Source organism: Heptranchias perlo, chromosome 35 (genome assembly GCF_035084215.1).
Source record: "Heptranchias perlo isolate sHepPer1 chromosome 35, sHepPer1.hap1, whole genome shotgun sequence".
NCBI classification, from domain to species: Eukaryota; Metazoa; Chordata; class Chondrichthyes; order Hexanchiformes; family Hexanchidae; genus Heptranchias; species Heptranchias perlo.
The window spans coordinates 15,802,531-15,824,681 of record NC_090359.1 but is presented as its reverse complement, the minus strand read 5'-3'; the positions used below and the strand labels follow the sequence as shown (position 1 = coordinate 15,824,681).

The 22,151-nt window shown below is 46.2% G+C and overlaps 1 protein-coding gene and 3 non-coding genes across 4 annotated transcripts; 2 read left to right on the top strand and 2 right to left on the bottom strand.

Moving 5' to 3' along the window:
- Nucleotides 1–1,178: 1,178 nt before the first annotated feature.
- trnaf-gaa (transfer RNA phenylalanine (anticodon GAA)) lies at nt 1,179–1,251 on the bottom strand. The gene has a single exon. It is a non-coding gene; the product is annotated as a tRNA-Phe (tRNA).
- Nucleotides 1,252–3,856: 2,605 nt separating this feature from the next.
- On the bottom strand, nt 3,857–3,928 carry trnah-gug (transfer RNA histidin (anticodon GUG)). The gene has a single exon. It is a non-coding gene; the product is annotated as a tRNA-His (tRNA).
- Nucleotides 3,929–7,074: 3,146 nt separating this feature from the next.
- trnad-guc (transfer RNA aspartic acid (anticodon GUC)) lies at nt 7,075–7,146 on the top strand. The gene has a single exon. It is a non-coding gene; the product is annotated as a tRNA-Asp (tRNA).
- Nucleotides 7,147–15,505: 8,359 nt separating this feature from the next.
- On the top strand, nt 15,506–16,498 carry LOC137302278 (probable G-protein coupled receptor 139). Its single transcript, XM_067971924.1, has one exon. The coding sequence runs from the start codon at nt 15,506–15,508 to the stop codon at nt 16,496–16,498; it is 993 nt and encodes a 330-aa protein (XP_067828025.1).
- Nucleotides 16,499–22,151: the final 5,653 nt, after the last annotated feature.

Here is a 22,151-nt window from a genome sequence, read left to right as displayed (position 1 = left end):
AAATAAATCGGCCATCATGAAATGTTCACAGTCCGTTTCTTGAGCCTTCTCCTTCTTAGAAGAATCTTCCAAACTCCTTGCTAAAGTGACCATTGATCTTAATGTCTTGTTTTGCAGTATTTTCTGGATTGTTCCAGGTCAGCATTGTAATAATTCGGTGGTAGTTGAAAAGTGGGATCATTATATTAAATCTCGATATTTATCACAGCCCCGTCCCCCAAACATTCAAACCATCGTTCAGGAGGAGAACCCCTCTGCTCGCTGACCTACATTGGTTCCCAGTTCACCAACATCTCAAATTTTAAATTCTCATCTTCGTGTTCAAATCCCTCCATGACCTCGCCCCTCCCTATCTCTGTAACCTCCTCCACCCCGACAACCCTCCGAGATCTCTGAGCTCCTCCAATTCAGGCCTCTTGCGCATCCACGATTTTCATCGCTCCACCATTGGCGGCCGTGCCTTCAACCGCCTGGGACCAAAGCTCTGGATTTCCCTCCCGAAACCTCCCGCTCTCTATACCTCTCTCTCCTCCCTTAAGACACTTAAAACCTACCTCACCTGTCCCAATATCTCCTTATGTGGCTCCGTGTCACATTTTGTTTGATAATCGCTCCTGTGAAGCGCCTTGGGACGTTTTACTCCGTTAAAGGCGCGATATAAATGCAAGTTGTTGTTGTTGGGGTGGAGAAAGGGTTTTCTTTCTTTTTATGACTCTTTTCTATCTCTCTATTTCTTTCCTTTCTCGGACTCTGTTTTCCGGGTCTGTTTACTGACACACATTACAATCTGTGTCACTCGGTGTCTAACAATGTGAGGCAATGTGTTTTATTCCCGCTGTGTTATCTCTCTGGCGGTTTGCTGATAAATGTTTAACTCGCGGCCTGTTCCCGTTAATGGTCACAAGCAGTAACAGACAGACAGAGCGTGTCTGACCGCCCTGAGATGTGGAAAAGGCATCAGTTTCGGACAAATGCATCAAATCAAATGTTCATCGAGCACCGAGAGAGACAAAAATCAGAGAGAAAGGCAGAAGGAAATAGAGAAATAAAAGCTAAATACAGACATCCTTGATGTCTCTCTATTCCATCCCCAACCGTTCAGTGTCGGGTAAAAATGGCAGTGCAAATAAATGTTCAAGAATCGGCCCAAAGAAGAAGAAACAAAATAACCCGAAAACGGCCGAAACCCGGGATCGAACCAGGGACCTTTAAATCTTCAGTCTAACGCTCTCCCAACTGAGCTATTTCGGCCCCACTGCAAACTGATCTTTTGGGTCATCCTCTTGTAATAAAATCTAACCCCGGGTGGAATTGCCCCTCCCGCTCATTCCTCACTTCGGGAGAATGAGACCGACCATCAAGGAGAGATTTTCTGATCCTGTCGGTGAATCTCATTTATATTAAACATTCCTTGAACTCTCTGCCGGGGGGATTCAGAGCTGGGGTTCGCCATGAACCAGCTTCCCCTCAATTCCCAGCTTCATCAGTGAATCGACAAACAAACGCTCGACAGAGCTCAGGTTATATTAATAATAAAAACAGAAAATGCGGGAAACACTCAGCAGGTCAGGCAGCATCTGTGGAGAGAGAAACATCCTTTCAGGTCGATGATCTTTCATCAGAACTCTCTCCACAGATGCTGCCTGACCTGCTGAGTATTTCCAGCATTTTCTGTTTTTACTTCAGATTTCCAGCATCTGCAGTATTTTGCTTTAGTTTTACAGCTTGTATTAATGTTCTGCTGATGATATCTTAATATTATCTTGTTTTTGGGCCACTTTAATCAGGTTCATGTACAAATTCTTCCATCATCCCTTCTCCCACATCGCTTCTCTCTCTCATTCATTCTTTTCTCCTTTCAATCCAGAAGAGGGCGGGAATCAGAGCTCACCCCCCGAACCCTCCGCACACAGACCCCCGTCTACCACTCCGTGTGATCCAAGAGACAATTCAATACATTACACTCTGTATAAACACTGAAAGCTGACACACCAGGGGAGATCGCACGGTGTTGGACACGGAGTGAAATAAACTGAAGTGTTTATAAAAAGTTACAGATCACAACACGTGTCTCTGTCTCTCTGCGCCCTCCCGGCCTGTGCTGAGTGAGCTGATCTCAACTGATGTGGTACTGAGTCCCTCACAGAGCAGGATGGGCACATGTTCAATCTCCAGCCTGCACTGAGTGAGCTGATCTCACGAGGTGTGCTACTGTGCCCCGGAGCAAGAGAAGCCGAGGCTCAGTCCCGGGCCTGTGCCGAGTGAGCTGACTCAATGTGTTCCTGGTAATTTTCATCAACATCTTTGAATGTGGCAGCACGATTTGTTCAAGCCGTTAAAACAGCATCCAGTTCCTTGGCTTAATAATCGAGAAATAGAGTACAAAAGCAAGGAAGTTATATTAAACGTTTATAAATCATTGTTCAGGCCTCATCTGAAGTATTGTGTCCAATTCTGGGCACTATAATTTATTAAGGAGGTCAAGGTCTTGGAGAGGATGGAGAGGAGATTTACCAGAATTATACCAGGGATGGGGTTTAGTTGTGTGGAGAGACTCGAGAACCTGGGATTGTTCTGCTTCGAGCAATGAAGGTTAAGGGTAGAAGTAATCCACGTGTTCAAAATTAAGAGGGGTTTTGATCGAGTAAATAAGGAGAAACTGCACGCACTGGCGGGAGGGTCGGCAACCAACGGACGCAGATTTAAGATAATTGGCGAAAGAACTAGAAGGGAAATAAGGAGGTTTTTTTACACAGCGAATTGTTATGATCTGGAACGCACTGCCTTAAAGGATGGTGGAGCTCGATTCAATCGTAACTTTAAAAGGAGAATTGGATAAATACTTGAGTATCTCCCCACAGATACTACCTGACCTGCTGAGTGTTGCCAGCAGTTTCTGGGTTTATTTTTGAGCTTTCACTATAGCAGTTTTCCTGACAACCTGCAACTTGCCTCAAGGGCGCAGCTTCAAGCACAACTTTCTTGTGCTCTTCTCACACACAAGATCGCACTTTACTTTCCGACACACGCGCTTTAAAATCTGCCGTTTCCACACACAGCTTCCTGCACCACGAGAATTTGAAAGACCTTTCGCTCATGGCCTGTAATCGCTCCTTTTTCCCCACAGGCGCTCTTTACATATATCCTCTACTCGATTCAATCACAAATTTCAACAGAACTATTAAGATCAAGGCGGAACACTTCCGATCTTACCGCATCGCCCCAACTTGCCAAATGTGCACCTTTCAACCGCCATTCGCAGCTCTGTCGCGCTGCCCGTCGCTCACGCACCTCAACTGCTGAGAGAAAAGAGCCAACAAGCATCAAAACAAAAAACCAGTTCTTCAGTTACCATCCCCTGGATCACAAGATTCCCCAAGTAAATTTCGTGAACATTCGGGCGGCTGTCTTTCCAGAGACCAGCCCTGCTTTCGTCGTGTTTGTCTGTCGAGCGGTCACGCAGATCGAAATGTGTCGACTGATTTCAAGGCACAAATGAACATTGGTGCGAATGGGACATGTGCCCAATAGAAACAGCGGTCGGAGCAGAACAAACTTATAAGGCGTGAGATCGTGAAAGTGAATGTTAGAGTCGGCAATGGAGCAGGAAAGTGTCCGTGAAATGGAAGGAGGAAAGTGAAGGCGGCCGATTGACTGTGGAAGGAAGAAAAAGCGGGGAGAAGAGGCGGGTTTGAACTGTGGAACATCAAGTACAGGCATGTGAGAGTGCTGGGATTTGAAGGAATGGATAGGTTTTCGCCACCAACAAAAAATATTTCTTATATATATTAAAGATTGATATATTGCTGCATTCTATCAGTATGTGTGGCAGAGGATAAAAGAGGTGAGAAAGTTCTGCCGTGACTCGGATTCGAACCGAGGTTGCTGCGACCACAACGCAGAGTACTAACCACTATACGATCACGGCGCAACACCTCAGCTGTTGTTACAAGACCCGAACCACAGCAATAAGCAGCGCCTCAAATTGTTGCAGAACAGCGGTCCAGCCCCTCCCACGGCCCATCCTTTTAATATCCACCCAGCAATTTCACCAGTGCTGGTTTCATCAACTTGTGCTTCTTTTTGAATTGTTCTCGGTATTATCTGTCCTGATCCTTTACTTGGCCCACTAGAATCCTAGAATCATAAAAAGGCAACAGCACGGAAGGAGGCCATTCGGCCCATCGAGTCCCCGCCGGCTCCATGCAACAGCAATCCAGCTGGTCCCACTCACCCGCCCTATTCCGGTCGCCCTGCAATTCTTTTCCTGTCAAGTACTTATCCATTTCCTTTTGAAGGCCATGATTGAATCTGCCTCCACCAACCCCTCGGGCAGTGCATTCCAGATCCTAACCACTCGCTGTGTAAAAAAGTTTTTCCTCATTTCACCTTTGGTTCTTTTGCCAATCACGTCAAATCTGTGTCCTCTGGTGCTTGACATTTCCACCAATGGGAACAGTTTCTCTCTATCGACTCTGTCTGTACCCTTCATGATTTTGAATACCTCGATCAAATCTCCTCACAACCGTCTCTGTTCCAAGGAGAACAACCCCAGCTTCTCCAGTCTGTCCACGTAACGAAAGTCCCTCATCCCTGGAATCATTCTTGTAAATCTCCTCTGCACCCTCTCTAAGGCCATCAGATCTTTCCTAAAGTGCGGTGCCCAGAACTGGACACAATACTCCAGTTGTGGCCAAACCAGTGTTTTACAAAGTTTCATCATGACTTCCATAATTTTTTACTCGATGCCTCTATTTATAAATTCCAGGATCCTGTATGCTTTTTAATCGGCTTTCTTAACCTGCCTTGTCACCTTTAACGATTTGTGCACATATACCCCCAGATCTCTCTGTTCCTGTACCTCTTTTAGAGTTGTGCCCTCTAATTTATTTTGCCTCTCCTCGTTCTTCCTACCGAAATGTATCACTTCACATTTTTCTGCGTTAAATTTCATCTGCCACGTGTCCGCCCATGCCACCAGCCTGTCGAAATCCGCTTGAAGTCTATCACTATCCTCCACTCCCTTCCAGGTTTTGTGTCATCTGCAAATTTTGAAATTGTGCCCTGAACACCCCAGTCCAAGTCATTAATATATATCAAGAAAAGCAGTGGTCCCAGCACCGACTACACGGCATCTACAAATTTGTCCAATGTCCCGAGAGTGAAGCGGGATCACTTTTCACTTCACATTTTTGCTGCATTAAATTTCATCTGCCACGTGTCCGCCCATGCCACCAGCCTGTCTATATCCTCTTGAAGTCTATCACTATCCTCCTCACTGGTTACTACCCTTCCAGGTTTGTGTCATCTGCAAATTTTGAAATTGTGCCCTGAACACCCAAGTCCAAGTCATTAATATATATCAAGAAAAGCAGTGGTCCCAGCACCGACTGCACGGCATCTACAAATTTGTCCAATGCCCCTCGAGTGAAGCGGGATCACTTTTCACTCGTAAACCAGCAACCCTGATGTTAAAATCATCTGCCGGAGAAAGACGCGATTTCAGCGCGGTGACACTGGGCCAGAGTAAAGTTCAGTTAATGTGATTGCAGAGTGGCGAGGGAGTCAAAGGATATGGGGAAAAGGCGGAAAAGTGGAGTTGAGGTAAAAATCAGATCAGCCATGATCTCATTAAATGGCGGAGCAGGCTCGAAGGGCCAAATGGCCGACTCCTGCTCCTATCTCTTATGGTCTTATGATCTTATGGTGGCGAGAGGGTGGATTTGGAACTCCTGTGCGGCTGCTTTGCGCAGGTAACACGACTTGTTACAAACTAAACCATTAATTCACCGAGCTAAAGTTTGAGGTTGTAGCGACAAGAACCTGATTACATTAATTACAGGAAATTAATGAAACTCTGTGAAAGATGAATCATTGTTGTAATCGCCATTGATCAACCGATAACTTTCTGCTGCAGACTGACAGAAACACTGACATGGACACTGGGTGACAGAGAAACTTTAATCAGTTTCAACAACAACAACTACAAATACAACGTCCATTTATATCGCACATTTAACGTAGTGAAACGTCCCAAGGGGCTTCACAGGAGCTTTTTTAAACAAAATTTGACACCGAGCCACAGAAGGAGATATTAGAAGCAGATGCTTCACGTTTCAGTGAATCTGTTTGAATTATTCATTTGATGACATTTTGTTCACCTTTCCACGGATCACTGTCGAAAGAAGAATTACCGACCACTTTTCCATCTCATGTTGATCATGTCCACAGTAAAATTACGTGGGTAGCGCGGGAGAGAGTGAGAGAGAGAAAGAGACAGAGACCCATTCGGGAAAAGATAGAAAATGTGAGGCACATACACAGACAGACAGACACAGACACAAAGAAACAGACACACATACATAGACACATAGAGTGACTCAGAAATACAGAGACAGACGATCGATAATTTGGCTGATTTTTGTTCTTTTTCTGTCGTAGATTTCGTGAAATCTTGCAGGTCAATTAAAATCAGCATAAAACTCGAGGTGTTCAATGCCGTGGAATTTTAATTCACTTCAGAATTATTAATTCTACAAGAAACTTGTTGAATTTTGAAATGCAGAGATGAAAGGGGAAGAAAAAAGACAGGATCTGAAATCTACCAGATTCGAACCTACGCGGGGTAAACGAATGGATTTCCAAACTATCACCTTCATCACGAGTTAGTTAAAATCACAATTGCTCTGCATCCAGTCCCCAAACAGTCTCCGTTCAATAATATTCTGAAAGCAACAATCAGCTGTTTATTTTTCTCTGTAGTTTTTTTTAGGAAGAAGCTTGGCGAAGACATAAAATTAAAGTTGGCGTCTAATAAATGCTTCCTCCCCGTCGGGGAATTAAACCACGGACTCAGGCGGGGCAACTCACCACGATAAAAGAGAAAGAAAGAACGAAAGAAAGACAGTCAGTTGTTCGTTGTCTAACAAAGAGATGGAAATGTTAAAGGTTCTTTCAACGGTGGCCCGTGGAAAATTAAACAAACTGTGATCAAATAAATAGTTAAAAGAAATTCACTGACACATGAAGCATTTTTAACGCCATCTGAGGTGAGTGTAGAATCAATACAGTAGTTCCTCGTTAGTATAGTGGTGAGTATCCCCGCCTGTCACGTGGGAGACCGGGGTTCAATTCCCCGACGAGGAGGTTAAACTTTCACTGCCTTCAAAAGCTTTTATCTCCAATATTGGATGTGGAAAGTGCAGTGTAAAACTGACTCGGAGATTCCCACTTTCCTCAATTGAAATGAACTGATATTCCAGCGGTTTTAAAATCTGCTCTGTGCGTCATTCTTCACCTCGATGTCAGACTTGCTTCTGTGATGGTGGGGATATCGGGAGGAGGCCGAGATGGATCATCCACCCGACACTTCTGGCTGAAGATGGTTGCTCACAGCTCAGCCTTGTCTTAAGCACTCACGTGCTGGGCTTTACCATCATTGAGGATGGGGATGTTCACAGAGCCTCCTCCCGTTAGTTGTTTAATTGACCACCACCATTCACAACTGTGTGTGGCAGGACTGCAGAAGATCCGTTGGTTGTGGGATTGCTTTGCTCTGTCTATAGCATGCTGCTTCTGCTGTTTGGCAAGTAGTCCTGTGTTACTTTCAGGTTTTTGGAGGGTGTATGTTTGTGTGTACATGCGGTGTGTCTTTGTGTGAGTGTGTATGTAGCTATGAATGTGTGTGTATGTGTGAATATGTCTGCGTGTGTCTCACTTTTTCTACCCGTTTCTGAGTGTCTCTTTCTTTCTGTCACTTTTTCCCTGTTCCCCACATAATTTTTCTCTGGACCTTGACTAACAAAGAGATAGAAAGTAAGTCTTCTTTCAGCAGTGGCACGTGGAAAGTTAAACAAACTGTCATCAAAGAAGTAGTTAAAATCGATTCACTGAAACATGCATCCTTTTCATTGCTGTATGTGAGATCTTCCGAGTCGGTTTTCTCATCTGCGCCTGTTCCGAGACCTGTCTCTCTCTGTATCTCCATCTTTTTTCTTTCTGTCTGTCTCTCTCTCGATCGGTCTCTCCCTGTTTCGGGCTGGTGACTCAGACCCGGTCTGTCCACAGCACAATTCTGCATTTTATTTCTTGCCCATCATTGTGGTTCTCACATCGAGCTGAAGAGTGAGGCGGAGGAGCAGATTTTAAAATCGCTGTGAAATCAAATTGTGGAAGTGGGAAAGGCCGAGTCAGTTTTTCATTGTATTTTCAACATCCAATATTGCAGATAAATGAAAGTGAAACTTCTAAAGCAGCAATAACCTCCTCGTCGGGAAATTGAACCCCGGTCTCCCACGTGACAGGCGGGGATACTCACCACTATACTAACGAGGAATCGATGCTGGGTGTTACCGTACATTCACCACAGATGCTTCATGTTTTACTGATTCTTTTTGAACGATTGTTTGATGACAGTTTGTTTAATTTTCCACAGGCCACTGTTGAAAAAAGATTTCCCGACCACTTTTTCATCTCTTTGTTCAATTATGTCCAGAGTAAAATTATGTGGGGAGCGCGGGAGAGAGTGAGAGAGGGAAAGAAGGAGAAACAGACGCATTCAGGAAAACATAGAAAATGTGAGACACACGCATGCATCGACAGACACAAAAATACACAGAAAGACACACCTACACAAAGAAACAGACACACACGCATACATATAAACATAGAGTGACTCAAACATCGGGAGAGACAGACCAGAGGTTATCTGGATGATTTTTTAAATTCTTTCATGGGATGTGGGCATTGCTGGCAAGGCCAGCAGGTATTGCTCATCCCTAATTGCCCTTGAGAAGGTGGTGGTGAGCTTCCGTTCTTGAACCGCTGCAGTCTGTATGGTGAAGGTACTCCCACAGTGCTGGTAGATGGGGAGTTCCAGGATTTTGACCCAGCGATGATGAAGGAACAGCGATGTACTTCCAAGTCAGGATGGTGTGTGAATTGAAAGGGACTGTGCAGGTGGTGTTGTTCCCGTGTACCTGCTGCCCTTTTCCTTCTAGGTGGTAGAGTCGAGGTTTTGGGAGGTCCTTACGAACAAGCTTTGGCGAGTTGCTGCATTGCTTCCTGTGGATGGTACACACTGCAGCCACGGTGCGCCGGTGGTGGAGGGAGTGAATGTTTAAGGTGGATGAGGTGCCAATCAAGCGGGCTGTTTTGTCCTGGATGGTGTCGAGTTTCTTGAGTGTTGTTGGAGCTGCACTCATCCAGGCAAGTGGCGAGTATTTCTTCACACTCCTGACTAGTGCCTTGTTGATGGTGGAAAGGCTTTGGGGAGTCAGGAGGTGAGTCAGTCGCCGCAGAATACCCAGCCTCTGATCTGCTCCTGTAGCCACAGTATTTATGTGGCTTCACCAGTTAAGTTTCCGGTGAATGGTGACACCCAGGATGTTGATGGTGGGCGATTCGGCAACAGTAATGAAATTAAATGTCAAGGGGAAGTGGTTGGACTCTCTCTTGGAGATGATCATTGCCTGTCACTTGTCTGGCGTGAATGTTAATTGCCACTTATCCGCCGAAGCCTGAATGTTGTCCAGGTTTTGCTGCATGTGAGAACGGACTGTTTCATTATCTGAGGGGTTGTGAATGAAACTGAACACAGTGCAATCAGTAGCGAACACCCCACTTCTGACCTTATGATGGAGTGAATGTCATTGATGAAGCAGCTGAAGATGGATGGGCCTCGGACACTGCCCTGAGGAACTCCTGCAGCGATGTCCTGGGGCTGAGATGATTGGCCTCCAACAATCACTATCATCTTCCTCTGTGCTAGCTATGACGCCAGCCACTGGAGAGTTTTGTCTCTGATTCACATTTACTTCAATTTTATTCGGGCTCCTTGATGCCACACTCGGTCAAAAGCTGCCTTGGTGTCAAGGGCAATCACTCTCACCTCAACTTTGGCATTCAGCTCTTTTGTCCATGTTTGGACCAAGGCCGTAATGAAGTCTGGAGCCGAGTGATCCTGGTGGAACCAAAACTGAGCATCGGTGAGAAGGTGATTCGTGAGTAAATGCTGCTTGATAACACTGTCGACGACACCTTCCATCACTTTGCTGATGATTGAGAGTAGACTGATGTGGCGGTTATTGGATGAATTGGATTTCTCCTGTTTTTTGTGGACAGGACATACCTGGGCAATTAACCACTTTGTTGGGTAGATGCCAGTGTTGTAGCTGTACTGGAACAGCTTGGCTAGAGGCGCATCTAGTTCTGGAACACAAGTCTCCAGCACTACAGCTGGGATTTTGTCAGGGCCCTTTGCCTTTGCTGAATCCAATGCGCTCAGCCGTTCCTTGATATCACGTGGGGTGGATCGAATTAGCTGAAGACTGGCTTCTGTGATGGTGGGGATCTCAGGAGGAGACCGAGAAGGATCATCCATTTGGCACTTCCGGCTGAAGATGGTTGCAAACACTTCAGCCTTGTCTTTTGCACTCACGTGCTGGGCTCTGCCATCATTGAAGATGATTGTCCATCACCATTCAGGACTGGATGTGGCAGGACTGCAGAGCTTTGATCTGCTCCGTTGGTTGTGGGATTGCTTAGCTGTGCTCTCCAGCATGCTACTTCTGTTGTTTGGCTTGCATGTAGTCCTGTGTTGTAGGACAATTGTAGCTTCACCAGGTTGACACCTCATTTTAGGTACTCCTGGTGCTGCTCCTGACACGCTCTTCTACACCCCTCATTGAACCAGGGTCGATCCATTGGCTTGTTGGTAATGGTAGAGTGAGGTATATGCCGGGCCATGAGGTTACAGATTGTGGTGGAATACAATTCAGCTGCTGCTGTTGGCCCACAGCACCATATGGATGCCCAGTTTGGAGTTGCATAGATCTGTTCTGAATCTATCCCATTGAGCACGGCCACCACACAATATGCTGGACAGTGTGAAGTCGGAATTTCGTCTCCATAAGGACTATGCAGTGGTCGGTCCAACCAATGCTGTCATGGGCAGATGCATCTGCGACAGGTAGATTGATGTGGACGAAGTCCAAAAGGTTTTTCCCTCATGTTTGTTCTCTCACCACCTGCCACAATCCCAGTATGGCAGTTATGTCCTTCAGGACTCGGCCAGCAGTGGTGCTACCGAACCACTCTTGGTGATGGACAGTGAGGTTTCCCCAATCAGAGTACATCCGGTGCACTTGCTACCCTCACTGCTTCCTCCAAGTGGTGCTCAACAGGGAGGAGTAACGATTCATCAGCTGAGGGAGGTCGGTAAGTGGGAATCAGCAGGAGGTTTCCTTCCCCTTGTTTGACCTGAAACCATGACATTTCATGGTGTCCAGAGTCAACTGATGCGGACTGTCACGGCCACTCCCTCCTGACTGTATACCACTGTGCTGCCACCTCTGGTGGGTCAGGACATACCCAGGGATAATGATGGAGGAGTCTCGGGCTTTGGCTGAAAGGCATGATTCTGTGAGTGTCGCTATTTCAGGCTGTTGCTTGACCAATCTCTGGGACAGCTGTCCCAATTTTGGCACAAGTCCCCTAATGTTCGTGAGGTGAACTTCGTAGGGTCGACTGTGCTTGGATTGCCTGAGCCTTGTTCGGTGCGTGTGGCCCGTATTGTTTTATTCTTATTACGTAGTGGGATTGTGCAACTGAGTCGCTTGTTAGGCCATTTCAGAGAACCGTTAAGAATCAACCTCATTGCTATTGGTCTGAGGACGGCATGTTTCCTTCCCTCAGGGGGGCATCAGTGAACCAGAGGGGTTTTTATGACAATCCGGTATGTTCATGGTTACCATTTCTGATAGTAGCTTTTCAGTCCAGATTTTATTTAAATAACTGATTTTAAATTCCCCAGCTCCTGTGGTGGAGATTTGAACTCATGACTCCCGATTATTAGTCCGGGCCTACTGGATTACTCGTCCAGTAACATCATCACTATGTGACCGTACCCTTTCCCTTGGGCTTAAGGGAGAGGAGTCGAGAGCTGTACCAGGGTGGCCGAACAGTGTGAGAGAGAGTAATGGTTTTAACGAGGACAACCGCATCAAAAGTGGAGGTGAGAGTGTGATTGAGCAGATCGGTCGCTGCAGAAATGTCGTGGTGAATGGAGGGCCAAAGGCTGGACAGTTGGGACTTTGAAATTGTGATTGTAAGTGACTTGGGGGTAGGGTTTTTTTGATGGGCGAACACAGAATGAAGTGGGTTTTGGAGGGGGAAGGGGGATGTGGGTACAGAGGGATACAAGGAAGTGATCAGGGATGGCCTTTTCCATGAGTATAGTGATGAGTATCTTTGCCTGTCACGTGGAAAGACAGGGGTTCAATTCCTCCGACGGGGCGATTAAACTTTCTGCCTTCAAAAGCTTCACTTTCATTTATCTGCAATATTGGATGCAGGAAATACAGAGCAATACTGACTCGGAGTTTCTCACTTGCCACAATTTAATTTCACTGATATTCCAACGGTTTTAAAATCTGCTCTCTGTCACTCTTCACCTCGATGTCAGAACCACAATAATGAGGAAGAAATGAAACGAACAATCTTGCTGTGAATAACATCAACAATAACTTGCATTTATATTGCACCTTTAAGGTAGTGAAACGTCCCAAGGCGCTTCAAAGGAGCGATTTTAAAACAAAATTTGACACCGAGCCACATAAGGAGATATTAGGACAGGTGACCAAAAGCTCGGTCAAATAGGCAGGTTTTACGGAGTGTCTTAAAGGCGGATGTGAAAGGTGCTATATAAATGCAAGTTCTTTGTTTCTCACAGGGGGCCGTGTCTTGTTCCTCGTCTCATTGAGATCTCAGTTAATTGGTCTGTTCTCTCCACAGATGGGGCCCGACTCGCTGAGTGTTTCTAGAATGTTGTGTGTGACTCGGGTTTTAGAGTAAATGATAAAAGGACTGTAGTCAAACACTAGGCCATGAGCTGCTGCCCAGCTGCTGAGTGACCTGTCGGGACATTGTTGCTTGCTTCCCTTCAGCTTGTGGTTCTGGATTTTTGATGCACTGTCCCTTTAAGAGCTGTGGTCTGCCTGCAGCGGTCAGACAAGTAGGAAAGGCTCCCAGAACTATGCTTGGCTCTGTCTTTCACTGAGATGCAGAGATCAGCCGGACTTTAACGTAAATTCCACCAGCTGGCAGAAAAGAGTGAGTAACAACTCGTTTGAGCCCATAGTGTGAGCTGCGGCCAATAATAAAGAAGTGAAAAATTATCTTATAAGAACAGAAGTGGGTCATTCAGCCCCTCGATCCTGTGCCGCCATTCAGTCAGATCATGGCTGATCTGTACCTCAACTCAAATTACCCACCTTTGATCCATATCCCTTGATATCTTCATCAAATAAAAATCTATCAATCTCAGTCTCAAAAATCATTCTGAGTTAACTAACGTTAGCCAGAAAGAGAGGAAATCAGGAAGAAAATGGAGTTCCAGAGAAAGAGGGAATAAAAGAGGTAGATTAACAGACAGAGAAATTTGGGAGTCAAGTAAAAGGAGTGTGTGTGAGGGAGAGAGGCCTGGGCATTGAGAGAGACAGAACGAGGGGGAATGAGTGAAACAAGGTGACACGGACTGTGCTAAATTACATAGTAGGGCGAGAGAGGGAACAGCAGGACCGGCCTGGGAATGGGAGTACAGAAGATTCAAGTAAAAATGTTACATTGGTGAACTGGGTTTCGATATTTCTTACACTGTGTGCTTGTGGTTTCAATCTTCATGTAATTTATTAAACTTAAAAATTGTGACTCTTTCATTATACAATTCATTGTTCCAAAAGGTTACTCAGCTGGTCGATGTGTAATGTTCCGTCACCTTAATGAGTGTGATAGTCAAAGGTCAGATGGGACCAAAACTTATTTGTTCAGGAGTCTGTAAATAATATGTGATGTCAGTCGGGATGCGATCTAATTATCCCATTAGGGGTTTATTTACATATAAGTATCCCGCTGTTTTAACTTCGTTACCTGACTATGATGTGGAGATGCCGGTGATGGACTGGGGTTGACAATTGTAAACAATTTTACAACACCAAGTTATAGTCCAGCAATTTTATTTTAAATTCACAAGCTTTCCGAGGCTTCCTCCTTCCTCAGGTGACTATCGCAGTTCGCATACCTCTTCACAGCACCGAAAGACATCGTCTCCACACAGAAATGCATTTGTCTCCATTTACGCAGATAGAATTCGTTTATTACCCAGTTCTGGCAGCAATTGGAGTACCTGGTAAGTCATTATCAGCACGTACGGTGTAAGTAACAGAATGTTTAACTATATTGCTGTTTGTGCTCTGAGCCTGGTAAATGTAGAATGTTATTCTTCACCGTTTTGTGATACAGTTAAAACTTCCATCCTTGTCCCATTGGTCAATGCACCGAGTAACTCACCCTCGCTCTGTGCTGAACTGTCGAGTCTGGGGTCTAAATGTGTCCTTGGTGCTCCCTGGCCAGGCAGGGGTAAAACAGGCAGGGCGCACAGTCCTGAGTGTAATCCACTGCCTCCTGGTGGAAAGCACGCCTGTTGTGGAGATCGGGCGAGGAAAGACCGGGTGAGATTGTCGTGTTTCCCGAGGACCGATCGCCTGGGGTTCCGGAGAGCAGATTGTGGCTGTGTATCCCGGCATGAGTCAGTGTCTTCAGGATAGAAGGACCGGGAACAAACGGAATACGCATCAGATAAATAAAACATATGACAGAAACCGTCCTCCTCACTCGAAGGTACAATCTTGTGTTCCCGTCAAATGTTCCTCTCAGATCATAATTATATTTCAGCAAAATGGCTTCACAGGACTTTTGATGTGTTTGATGTTCAAAGTATTGTTTGGACTAGTTGAATGACGATGACTGTATACTTCAGTCCATGTGTGTTATTGTGGAGAGTGGGGAAACCAGTCTTGACACTGGTTCGGGAGGGGGATTAGCTGGAGACCATGAGTGAGAGTTGGCGGTGATTTGTTCTTATACCGCGCGGCTCCTGGGATTGATCTCTTATTCCGAGGATCCGACTGTCCTTTGTTTTGTTCACGCCTTGTGCTGAGATATAAAGACTGGACCTGGTTATAACTGGAGCACGTTACAGAATTAAATTCCTTGACACAGTGTGTCATGATCCATTCACAATACTCCACTGGAAACCTCATCTAATTAATTACTGAAAGATGACGGGCAGCAACTCAATACCAGGCTCGTGTTTTCAATGTATTTTCTGAAATCAAAGTCTCTGGTATTGTGTGGGTCAAATCATTAGGTTTTTCCCCCGTATTACGATTTAAGCCAAATCCAGAGTCACCTTGTCTGTATTTCCTGATTTAACTCGTCTTGTCGCCTTTCACTTTCATAGTTGGTGACGTCCTGCCCCGCGGACCTCCCAGTGTCGGAATCGACTGAATAAACTTCATCTCAAGGATCACAAGTGAGGACTCAGCTGTTGGGTGAGGGATCCCGGGGCCACCGTCACCCGAAAGGAACCTCCCAGAATGAGCTGCTCCTTCGGACCAGGAGGCAGAAGCCAAGGGGAAAAACCAATAAATAAACACAATCATAGCCCATGTACATCGGTTCAACTGAGAGCTCATTGATCAGCCCGGTTAGTGATTTCACTGTTTCTCTCTCTCTCTTTCTCTCAGTGAACTTGCTGGCGATTGTGATCCTGTCCCGTGGAAAGTGCGGTCTCTCCAAATGTATCACTCGCTACCTGGTGGCCATGGCGACGGCGGATCTCCTGGTGATTGTCTGTAATGTGATCTTATATCGGATTGCTCATCTTTATTGGCGGGACACTTTCCTGCTCTACACTCCTGTTTGCAGATTCATTCTCTTCCTGGCTCCTACTGCCACAGACAGTTCTGTTTGGTTAACGGTCGCTTTTACCTTTGATCGTTTTGTAGCCATTAGTTGTCAGAAGCTGAAAACAAAATATTGCACCGAGAAAACTTCACTTGTGATTATCGTGACTTTGAGCGCGCTGTTCAGTTTAAAGAATATTCCCCGGCCCTTCGTGTATATTCATTACCCTCCTGTTAACAATATACCACGGGGTTGCCTTGTATCATCACAGTTTTATATTCTACCCACATGGATCGCATTTTCTTGGATTGAACAGCTGTTAACCCCGTTGCTTCCATTCTGTTTGATTTTATTGTTTAATGCTCTCACCGTCAGACGCATTTTAGTGGCCAGTCGGGCCCGAAGGAGCCTCCGGGACCTGAGCAATGGTGAGAATGACAAGGACCCTGAGATGAAGAACCGCAGAAGGTCCATCGTTTTACTTTTTGCCATATCCGGCAGTTTTATCCTGCTCTGGATGACAACGGTCGTATATTTTTTATATTATCGAATTTCAGGTGTCTTTAACCGCCGATCTTTGTTTAACCCTTTTGCAACCTTCGAACAAGCGGGAATTCTGCTTCAGCTTCTGAGTTCCTGCACGAACACGGCCATTTACACAGTGACCCAGAGTAAGTTCAGAGAGGAGCTGCTCAATGTGATTAAATATCCGTTTACTCTAATGGTAAATTGGTCAAATGAGGAAAATGGCTGAAGTGAAGCTGGAACTGACTTCCCAACATCACAACTCAATTCCAGATCACAATTATCACCTCAATTTACCAAAGGGACTCAGCATCAGGGCCAACGATATCTCCTTTAAACACATTTCTTCTCAAAAGTTAGATCAAAATTTAATTTTACAGCAGCCGACAAAAAATGAGCAAAAGCAACAGACAGTAACATTATCAAAACATGTTCCTGTATTCAGATCATTTTTTAAACACGTCCTCAGGGAGTCTGACCCGAAATGTAATTGTCCGGAGGAAGGGCTGTGAATTAGCGACTGGATATTAGTTTCCACCGGACCGGACTAATAATCGAGCCCCGCCTACAGCATCTGTGGGGTTAATTCTCTCTTTTAACTATTTCTGGGCCCCCTTAAAACATTCCTGTAACTCCGTGTCTGTGATATTTTAACAGCCGTTGGTCCTCAATAGTCTGGGAATCACTGATGGGTTTTTTTTCTGCCTTCTCCCGGATTCAGGAGGCAGGCAAGGGCTGTCGTTTTGCTCTGCTCAGACCTCCACTCAGCTCGGTTCTGAAGTGTTTACTGGAAGTGCAGTCAGAATGACGCTTGATTTTTTTTGAGTTTTTTTGTGTTTTTAGGCCCCCTTTTTACAAGAAGCGGGGTTTAGGGTGTGTTCCTGTGCAGAAAAACCAAAAAACCCAAAATAAGCGTCAAATTTAAATTTTATTATATCGGTCCAGGATGCACTCCAGCCCCTGCGGTGCCCCCCGGTCGCGGAAAGCCCCAAGCGAACCGGCAGACACCGCGTGCTCCATCTCCAGGGCCACCCAGGCGCGGAGTATTCTGCAAAAGAGAGGCCGACAGTTGGAGCGACCGCCCCCACGGGCCCCGTCTAACCTGGACCTGTGGATGGCCACCTTGGACAGGCCCACGAGGAGATCCTCCGACTGACCCACCCTCCTCCTCACCCGGTGGCCAAAGATGAGGAGCGTGGGACTGAAGCGCAGCCAGAAGTTGTGGAGCAGCCCCTTTAAATAGTGGAACAGGGGCTGCAACCTCTCACACTCCTTGTGGACATGAAACACGGAATCATTCAGGCGCAGAAGGTCTGTTGATGTTTCAAAACAGGCGTTAAGTCTTTTTTTTAAAATCAGGCCAATGACTCAGTTAGAATAGTCGATGGAGGAATTTCACAGGAGTAGATGAAGTTTCCGTCACTCAGAAGGGATTAACAGAGAGTAAAGCCGGGTTAGCTGGAGGCACTGCCGCAGAAGGGGAATCGAGGAATGAGTGAATGCACAGAAGGCCAGTGTTGGAGGATCAAAGAGTGTGGGACATGGAGATGGAGGCGTTTGCAGAGGTAGGACAGGCAAACCTTGGAGGGACTTTTCGGGAATGTGTTGAGGGTCAGGAAACCAAAGGAAGTCAATGAGATCTGATCAGTGGAGCAATGGGAGGGCGGGGTATGGGGATCGGCAGGGAGGTGATCGAAGAGGAGGAGTCCAGAGATAATGCTCAAAGGAAGAGATGTTGACAAAGCAGGAAGGGGTGAGGCCAATGTGTGTTTGGAAGAAATCCACGGCAACACCACAGAGGTTAGGGGGAGAAGGTGAATTGTACAGACAGGCAGTGAGGATTCAGAAAGTACCTTGTATGACAGTGTTACCACTCATCAGACAAGTTTCAGTCAGAAAGAGAAAGAGACAGTGAAAGGGGAAAACGCCAAATACAGGGTCAGGGACGCACGGGGAGACAGGGTCGGGGACACACGGGGAGACGGGGTCAGGGACATAGATTTTTTTTAAAAATAAACATGGCTCAAGTAGACAGCAAGTTGTACAAAGGGCGTTATCACTGATATATGAATAACCCTCTTTGTGACTAAGTGACAAATTTCAGGAGTTTGTTGGATCCCTTTTGTACAATGTGTGACTTTGCCAGTGAGGGGTTGGACTGTGTAAGAAATCTCCATGTGCTGTGTTAATAAAACTCTGGTCCTGGTGTCACTGGGGACCTGCTCTCTCTTTACTGTAAGAAATCTCCATTAAATGAATAATCTGTGAATCTAAATAGCTGAGATCATCTTAAAGAATGGCTGACCTGCAGCATGAACACAGCTGTCCGTGGGCCTGTCTCTCTGTCTCCCACCTTCCCGTTCGAGTCTCTATCTCTCTCTCTGACACGGTCTGTATCTGTCTTCATCCCTCTCTATCTCCCATTGCCTATCTCACTATTCCTGCTGCCCTGCTTATTTGCCTCCAACTCCTTGCACACTAGTGTATCTCTCTTCCTCCCTGTCCCTTTCACTCGATCCGCACCCCTCCCGACCTTGCTCCCCATCTCCCATTCTCTCCCAACCGAGTTCTCACCTCTGAGTCCACCTCACTGTTTCCCTACCCCTCACTCTCTCACTTCCTTTTCATCCCTCTCTATCATCCCCATCAATCGCTCTTTACCCTCTCTCTTCCCTCCCACTCTGTCCCTATCCACTTTCTCTCTGTGCCTGGCTCTGTTCTCTGCAATTTTGCAGAACCGTTTTCTACACAATCCCCTCATTTTGCCCCGTTCCTGGATCTCTCTGTCTGCCGTCCACCCCTCTCTGTTTAAGTTGCTCCCTTTCTTTATCCACCCTCCCTCTCTCTGTATGTTCCATTTCTCTGTCTCTCCACATCCCTCCCTCTCCCTACCCATCTCTCTCTATATATTCCATTTCTCTGCCTTCAACTGCAGCTGCCACCTATTTGTTCACTCCACTCCATGGTTGATGTTCAGAGATAATGAGGGTGATTTTAAAACGGAGCCGGGAAAGGGGCGGGGGTCAATTTGAGGTCAGGAAACCCATTAGTACGGGTTTCCGTGACATCCTTAAGATTTTGACGGAAGGACATCTTTTATTTTTTTTGTTTCCCGTCTGACTGACCGGTTGATTGACAGGCTCGTCTCAGTGGGACGGGAAACCAGCCAGGGAGAGGACGTCTTCAGGTAAGTCTTTGTTTGCATGGATGGGGGGCACGGGTGAGCACGGGGCATAGATGGGCATAGGTGGGCACGGGGGTCGCTAGTCATGTGGGATGGGATCGGGGGTCATTGCAGGGGTCAGCAATCATTGAGGGGAATGTCGGGGGTCGGAGGGGGAGGATCGGGGGAGGGGGTCCGGGATCGGGGGAGGGGTGTCGGTGCAGGTAGGCTTGTTGGGCCTGGGGGAAGCACTCCTGCTCCTCAGGGCCCACAAGCTGTGCCTTTCCAGGCACCTGCCTGTTACTCTCGGGCCTTCTCACCTCCTTTCACGAGGAGTAAAACAGAAGGCCCAGGAATCCTGGCCACCCAGGGTGCAAATCGGGAATTAGTAAAAAATGGATGCCTGAAGCCTCCTTGAAAGGTTATGAGGCCCGACCCGCCCCCTGGGAGCGGGTTGGTCGCCCGCCCCTGTGAAAACGGGAAATGGGCGGGTTGGAGGCAGGTCTGAAATGGTGGCAATTTTCAATGCACCCCCACCCCCAACCCACCCGTTCTTTACTTTTAAAATCGAGCCCTATATTTTCAGGCTGGTGATACATCAACACAAGTTGCTCAGTTTCCATTAAACTTTGTGGACAGTCAGTTGCAATTTTACTCACAGGGCCTAGGTTCATTATTCATGAACTAAGCAAAGATATGCTCTGCATATTAGAAGATTAAATTAGTGAAGTTTTGTTACTATTATTATTAATTCTATCAAACCCTCTCATAACCTTAAAGATCTCCATCAGGTCACCTCTCAGTCTTCTCTTTTCTGGAGAAAAGAGCCCCAGCCTGTTCAATCTTTCCTGTTAAGCATAACCTCTCGGTTTTGGTATCATCCTCGTAAATCTTTTTTTCACCTACTCTATAGAGTGCCTCTATATTCTTTTTATAATATGGAGACCAGAACTGTTCACAGTACTCCAAGTGTGGTCCAACCAAGGTTCCATACAAGTTTAACATAACTTCTCTGCTTTTCAATTCTATCCCTCTGGAAATGAACCCCAGTGTTGGTTTGCTTTTTTAATGGCCTTATTAACCTGTGTCGTTACTTTTAGTGATTTGTGTATCTGTACCCCGAGACGCCTCTGCTCCTTTACCCCATTATTGAAGCAGTGGCCCACTTATTCTTCCCATCATAATTTAAAACCTCACACTTATCTATATTGAGATTCATTTGCCAGTTACACACCCATTGTGCAAATTTATTTATATCTTCCTGTATTGTGTCGCACTCCTCCTCAGTATTAACTATACCCCCCAGTTTGGAGTTGTCCGCAAATTTTGAAATTATACTTCCAATTCCCAAGTCCAAATCGTTTATATAAATGGTGAAGACAGTGGTCCCAGCACCAATCCCTGTGATTCACCACTCAGACCTTTTGCCAGTCTGAGTAACTACCTTTAACACTTACTCTCTGTTTTCTGTTTTGTACCCAGCTTGCTATTAATTCTGCTCTTTGTCCCCTGACTCCACCTGCTCTGATCTTATCTGAGTGAGATCATTAATTAAACACAATATTTGCAGTGGGCCCATTCCCAGTAAATAATGGATTGATGCTGCCCAGACTGTTTAATGTGGGATCCTTACAAGTAGCAGGTAGAACAGATTTGCCTCCTGTCAGTGTGGGCTGTGTCCAAACACAGGCATTAGAGGCTGAAATTACCAACATCCAGCCCACGGGAACCCACAGACACCTCCATAAGAACAGAAACTCGCACAGTAATAGTATAAAATACAACAAGAGAAATGGATTGTGTGTCACAACAAACTGTTGGGGCACAGAAGTACGTGATGTGGATACAACATTAACAATCCTTCGTGTTCGATTGGAAGGATTTCCCCATTGTGCAGCGATGAGGTGTTCTGCCAAAGTCATTTGGCAGAATACCTCATCGCCAGAGCTTTCAAACAAGCACCAAGACGTAGTTTGGCTGGTGGTGAAAAGGGCCCTTCCCATCAGATCCTTCATGCACTCCCGACCTCTCAGTGCCAACGTGCGCTGTCCCCGAGGAAGCTGCGGTGGAGACAAGACCGTCACCCATCTCCTCCTGGAATGTCCCTTTGCAAAGACGATCTGGAGAGAGATGCAGTGGTATCTGTCCAGGTTCATACATACAAATTAAGAGCAGGAGTAGGCCATTCAGCCCCTCGAGCCTGCTCTGCCATTTGATAAGGTCATGGTTGATCTGATTGTGATCTCAACCGTAGTTTCCCATTTACCTATGATAACCTTTGACTCCCTTGTTAATCAGGAATCTATCCAACTTAGCCTTAAAAATATTCAATGACCCTGCCTCCACTGCTCTCCGGGGAAGGGAGTTCCACAGACTCACGACCCTCAGAGAAAAAATTCTCCTCATCTCCATCTTAAATGGGAGACCCCTTACTTTTAAACTGTGGCCCCTGGTTCTAGTTTCTCCCTCAAGGGAGCAGTTCTGTAACACATGATTCTGTGCTTTATGGGCTATTCCCAGGGAAGCATTCCGAGACAGATATCAACTGCTGCCGGAAGACCATCAACTCGGTGAAAGATGCCATTTGGTCTGCCCGAAACTTGCTGGTCTTCCAGTGCAAGGAGCTGTCCTCGACCGAGTGTTTTTCAACTGCCACATTCCAAGGTCCAGGACTACGTGCTCAGGGATGCACTGAAGCTGGGTGCGGCCGCCGCAAAGG